Source organism: Nyctereutes procyonoides, unplaced genomic scaffold, assembly GCF_905146905.1.
Source record: "Nyctereutes procyonoides isolate TBG_1078 unplaced genomic scaffold, NYPRO_anot_genome, whole genome shotgun sequence".
In the NCBI taxonomy this organism is placed as follows: domain Eukaryota; kingdom Metazoa; phylum Chordata; class Mammalia; order Carnivora; family Canidae; genus Nyctereutes; species Nyctereutes procyonoides.
This window is the reverse complement of record NW_026575040.1, coordinates 25,426,633-25,433,015: the sequence shown is the minus strand read 5'-3', so window position 1 is coordinate 25,433,015 and position 6,383 is coordinate 25,426,633. Positions and strand designations below refer to the sequence as shown.

Below are 6,383 nucleotides of genomic sequence, written 5' to 3'. Positions count from 1 at the left end.
ATTGCATCATGACATAGTGACAAGGGACCATTCTAGGTGAGACTCAATAAAATCCAGTCCCTGAGAAAATCAGTTCAGTCCTGGCACACTTCACATTCCAGAAGATACTGAAGAGGGTGAGGGAAAGACTGTTTGGTTTGCAACTCTGAGCATTTTGTACTAAGACACAACAAAGCATAGTGAGTAAAAGCATACTCATAGCTTTGATATAGGACTAAGTCTGAATCCCAATTCTGCCATTTACCAGCTGTGGGGTCCCGGGCAAGTTACTGAACATTTCTATGACCGTTTCATCACTTAAAAAGTGAAAAATAGCATTTCCTCATAGAGCTATAGTGATGATTAAATGAGTTAATATGGGGAAATGGCTTAGAATAGTGCCTAGCACAGAGTAACTAGCATATAAAAGAGAAAAAATCTGTAGGGGCTTTCTCCTAATGCTAGGATGGTCTCTGTAGATGTCTTGGCCTGTGCCACAGATTACACCAACCCTCCCAAATGGAAATTTTCACTAGTTAACCTCCTCCTGCAGATTTTACAACCTCCTCTGTCAAAACCATCAGGGCACTAAGCAATGCGATGAGCTAGATTTGTCTTTTTCCCCACTATCTCAGACACTGGGCAAGTCACAAATCCCTTAAGTACCTATTCTGAAATGATAGACTATATTTCAATAACCATTTTATTCGTTACAGAAGGATCTCCACTAGTATTTACATAGTGCAAAAAAGCTGTTATTATCCCTAAAATGTGAAAACAATTATCCTTCATAAAACAAAAGAACAAGATGAAAATCTTTTCATGTTATAATTCACTAATTTTGCTAGTTTTTTTATTAGAGCATTACAATTAAGACATTAAATTATAAATTCATGTGGTATATTTAGAAATTAAATTACAAAATAACACAAATACTTTAAAGGTGTGCTGTGCCAACAAAGTTTAAATTTTTATAATTAATTAGGATTCAGATTTCAGATTAGGTAAACAGTTTGGCTTACTCTGTGATGTGTATAAATCCTGGAAGGGGCAAGGGAGGAGGAAGATGTCTTTAAATAAATTATGTCACAGAAAAATTTTCAAAGCAAAAACTGATTACATTTTTAAGTGGAATAAGTTACTGTTGTAATCTGTTGGCACAACGTACAGAAAATACTTAAATGACAGTTTTTTTTTTAAAGCAAACAGCAGCTTTACAAACAGTAATACTTCTTTATACATATATTAAAGTAACAATGTGTTAAGGTTTAAGAGTTTTATGTTAAAGAGTTGAAAAATGAATGTAGAGTTCACTACTCATTTGCACATTACAATCCCCACCCCGCCCACCTCCCCCAGCTTATTAAGAAATCAGACAAGTACATTATTTGGATATTAATTTTTCAATATTTAAACTATGTGAATTCCTTTTGACTAATTCTTTTCCAAATACTGGAAGCATATAAAATACCCTCTCTGCAAAAATGACCTCCAATCAAAGCCTTTAAAAACTTTTCAATGTATAACACACATTATTTTTCCCATGTTTAGTCAAAAGAAATATATTACATCATTTACAAACATATTTAAACCAAAAATTAAGCTAGTATGAACATTTGTCTTTTGAGAAGTAATCTTCACAGCAAACAAACCTACTGAAGCAGATATCTAGTTCTGGGAGTGCAATTCATATTATAATTCTTTATACTTATGTACTGAAATAGAAATCTAATATTAATTATTGCCATAAAACAACCTCTACACACTAAGAAAAAAATGACTATGGTTATTTCTTGTGATAACGAACTTTTACTCTTACCATTAGATCTCCGAAGAGCCACCCACTCCCAGTTCCAAACAAAAACCAAACAACGAGAAACCACTTCCCAATTTTTACACTTCCTGCTGTATAGAATATACAAATTCCAGAATTTATCTAAAGGAAACAAATTATAAAGACATTATTAATACTTACTTAAGATACTTTTCGACACAGTAGCATTTCCTTTGATAAATTCTGGACAGTCCTCTAGAGTGACCTGTCTCATATAAAAAAGGCTGTGGTCCCTTGGGTTTGCTGGCAGAAGAGTCTGCACATGCAAGAGCATTTATCTAACACATAATCAAACACTTCTGAAGTCTATAGTGAATTTAAAAGTTACTGGTGTTCTGAAGATTTCCTCAACTCCTCTTTTGATACAAATGTCAAAAATGTAAAATGACACTTCTCACTCAGAAGAGATATAAAATATAAGAAACCTTTGAAAAGCCTATACCTCAAGATCAAGAGTTATCTGAATCACTGACACCAAGCAAAGGAAATTTACACCATAAAAAGTATGAAAAGTTTTTAAGTTCATTTTTAAGATTGTCAGTAGTTCAAAATCTCTATCATTTCCTTAAACCGACTAACACTCCCGAATGTGTAGACACAGTAAGGTCTGCCACATATACATCCATGATTACTATTTCAGAGGCTTCATTCCTTTAAGTACTACACCAAACACTTTGTGCCTAAGAAGTCTGTACTGGAGAACAGTTTCAACAGGACAATACTGTCCCCTTTTAGCACGCTAAGAGTTGACAGACTGAGATTTTCTATACGGCAATGCTCCTAAACTTTCACAACGCACAAATAGGTAAATCATCATCCAAAAATCACCTCTCCAGTATTAAAAGCCAGCATTATAAAACATCAAAACTAGCACAGTAGTCCCAATGAGTTCAGTACAAAACCTGCCCAATTCTTCTCTCCTGCCTCTGAGGCAGAGCCCTCCCTCATGAAACCAGAGCGGGGGAAGTAGCCCTCCCCCTCCTCAGTTCTGTGCCTGCTTGTGGGAGCCTGTGAGTGTAAAGTTGGCGCGCCTGTGTGGGAAACTGCAGGCTCTGGGTAGGGGAAGAAGTTGGAGGGATGAGAGAAAAAGTGGTAAACTGTAATTCTCCCAACATGACATAAACTTGTAGAGGTTACTACCAGGTGATTGACCAGCAAAGAAAACTTTTAGCTCAGTAAGTTCGAATTCTCCCAAGCAGGTATACACATTGCTAGAGAAGGGCAGAGATAAGTGATAGTGATCAAGAGGTAATACCTGCCTAGATCTGTGTACTCTAAATCATCTAATAATTTCAGCACAATTTGAACAACTTTCTCTCTTCTTCAAAACTTCCTTTTCCAGCCTTCTATCAGGATACACATTATAAGTTGTGTAAAAGTTCCTCTCCCTGACCTCCTATCAGTAACTGTGGTTGGTGTTACATGGCAGGTGCTCAAGGCTAGGGACAAAATATGTATTATTTTTAAGAAGGTGAAATGGTTTTTCACTCAGGACAAGTTTGGATACCTAATCAAATCCAGAGGATCCCAAATCAGAAGCATGCAAAAGAACACACTAGGATAAGACTTTGTTTCTGAAGAGTTTACACATTAAGTGTAAGTGCTACAGTTATGTAACTGGTTACAGTTATTCACCTGCCACAATCTGCCTAACTTTATGCAGATACGAATATGTACAAGAGCATTCCTGAGGTAAGTAAGAAGTAAGTATGAGACAGAACCTGTCGGGTCCTATCATGGGTGACTTTTCACTATTAAAGACAACATCTATCATGTCCCACAAGTAAGGCCAGCTCTAATGTATCATGGTGGCTTCTTTGCTAGCCTAAGATTTGGAGGCTCTGTTTTAGCTCATCCCAATTTTAATTGATTACAATGATCAATGGCTTCTGAAATAAGCATCTGTGGACCAAAGAAAAGTCACATCAATTTTAACACAAAACAATTGTGGACTTAGCTACCCTCAGCCTTTTGTTCTTTTGTTCTTTTTTTTCAGTTCTCCAAATCTACCTCCAGTTCTTTTTTTAAAGAAACCCAAACAGCTTTTGATTAAAGGAGGCTTAGTCTTGAAGCAAACATTGGTAACTGCTCCTATCCTTAGAGTCTTGATCTTTAACTTTCAAAACGACTCTCAACAGGCATTTTAAATTTCTTTTAAAAAACCTAGTCTTCTTCTATTTTTTAATCATTATTTTCCATGACAAAATAAGCTTGAATATTTCTGAATTTCTACACAGCTCTTAGAAAGATACTTAGATGCTAATTAAAAGCTAAGCTACAGATTATAGTAAAACAAGTAAAAGCTACAAAAATATTTGTCAGAAATTAAATACATATATTAAATACTGGACAGTGCAAAATGTTGAGATGAAGCATAACAGATAACGGCTGCAATCCTTACACAGTTGGAAACAGACAGTTGACATTTCCTGAGTTATAGACCTAGGGGCGTATAATTAAGATCAGAGGGCTCATTGTTTACTGAGCTGCAACTGCTAGGCTTCTGCTGCTCCTGACTTGCTTGGTGGTCAGTAGTCCAGGCCTCACCGTCTATCCCTTGTTCTAGCACTTCAGGTGCCTCTGCCTCCTCTTCTCCACTTTGCTCTGCATGGTCTTCCTCAGAACCATTAAGGGTTTTTCCAAGCTGAAGAGTCTCCATTGTTCTCTGGGTCTCAGAGACCCAAGACTCAATTCTACTATTGAGCTGTACTTCTACAGATATGGGTTCATGAGTATAATCTTCCTCCTCTTCCTCATCTTCATCATCTTCTTCTTCAAGCATGCCAGGTACAAGAGTGCTGGTGGTGCTGGTGATGGAGGAATTCAGAAGATCTCGGCAACTGCCATCCAAAGAACCAGTCTCTGTACTCTGCTGGGAGGCCCACTCCAGGTCATCTGGCTTCACCTCCTCTTTATCGCTCACTGTTGATTTCCCAGGGTTTGTAGCTGAGGTAGTACTGCCTGTAGCCAGTAATGATGGCTGCTTACCAACAGGGGCTGCATCAAATGGAAGTTTACTGGGCTTTTCAGAAGTGCTATGCTTACAGGAAACCTCTCTCTCGTTTTCTGATGTTTCCAGCCCATCTGAGGTTTCCACCATGTTTCTCCAATTTGTTTCTGCAAATATCAAACAGATTAAAAAAAAAAAAACAGTTTCAGAATCATACAACTCATAAAAGGAGGAAGAACAAACTACAGAAATTTGTTGGCTCACCAACTGGTTGGAAAAACTAAAATCTTAGTTTATTCTAGTACTGGTTTAAATGTTACAAAAGGAAAACAATTTCCAAAAATGTGCATTTAAGAAACAAGGAGGCAAAAATAAGTATATTAACACCTCAGAATGCACAAGATCTTATAACAACAGGAGCTCATTAATGCTTATACATAAACTCCATATATTCATGAAAATCAATGAACTGCCTTTTTTTTTTTTTTGGCTTAGAGGTGTACTGAACAAGGATCCAGAGTCACAGATAGCAGAGCCAAGATGTCCAGCAGAAATAGTTCTATTTTTTTTAAGATTTATTTATTTATTTATTTATTTATTTATTTATTTATTTATTTATTTATTTATTTATTTATTTATTTATGAGAGACACAGAGAGAGAGAAGGGCAGAGACATAGGCAGAGGGAGAAGCAGGCTCCTCGCAGGGAGCCCGATGTGGGACTCAATCCGGGATCCCGGGATCATGCCCTGAGCCGAAGACAGACACTCAACTGCTGAGCCACCCAGGTGTCCCCAGCAAAAATAGTTCTAATTTGACATGTTTGTGTCATGCTTCCACAGCAAGTTATCTGAGAACTGTCTTAGCCTATAATGGGACTTCTTTTCACTTACAAGAAAAGAAGCTATCCATGCATTTCTAACATTTGTGAAAATCTGTTTTATAATATATGTAGCTAGGCTCACCAACTGAATTTGGTAGCCAAAAAAGGAGGGTTATTATATAATACAGTGCTGATAATCTAAATCCTTTTTAATTTAGATTAAATTAAGGAAGTCAGTTTAAAACAAACAAAAAAACATAGTAAGAATGAGGAGATGAAGGACTGCTCTCCCCTCCTCCCTTTTTTTCCTGTTTTTCTTTCTTTCTTTTTTTTTTTTTATTATGGAGGTTTAGTTTCAGGAGTACAACATAATGATTTGTATTTGTATATATTGCAAAATGACTGCCTTGATAAATCAAGTTAACATCTGTTAGCATACAGTTAACCAAAAAGTTTTTTTCTTCTGATGAGGATTTTAAGATCTACTCCATAGTAATTTTCAAATATGCAATATAGTATTATTAATTATAGTTGTCACGACTTACTCATTTTATAACAGGAAGTCTCTACCTTTTAACATCCTTTACCTATTTCACCCACTCCCCAAGACTCTGGCAACACACACACACACACACACACACTGGCTTCTTTATCCATTCATCTATTGGACACTTGGTTTGTTTCCATATCTTGGCTACTGTGAATGAACGATGATGAAATGAACGTGGGAGTATAGATACCTCTTTGGGCATACACTCAGAAGATAGATTGCTGGATTGTATGGTATTTCTATTTTTA

At 36.5% G+C, this 6,383-nt stretch overlaps 1 protein-coding gene across 1 annotated transcript in view; it reads right to left on the bottom strand.

The window, feature by feature from the left end:
- Window positions 1-815: 815 nt before the first annotated feature.
- Window positions 816-6,383, bottom strand: part of SECISBP2L (SECIS binding protein 2 like) — a 62,440-nt gene continuing 56,872 nt past the window's right edge. Inside the window, exon 18 of the mRNA XM_055319949.1 lies at window positions 816-4,930. Within this exon, the coding sequence (XP_055175924.1) occupies window positions 4,248-4,930 (683 nt within the window). The 3' untranslated portion in view covers window positions 816-4,247. The remainder of the gene's footprint in view (window positions 4,931-6,383) is intronic.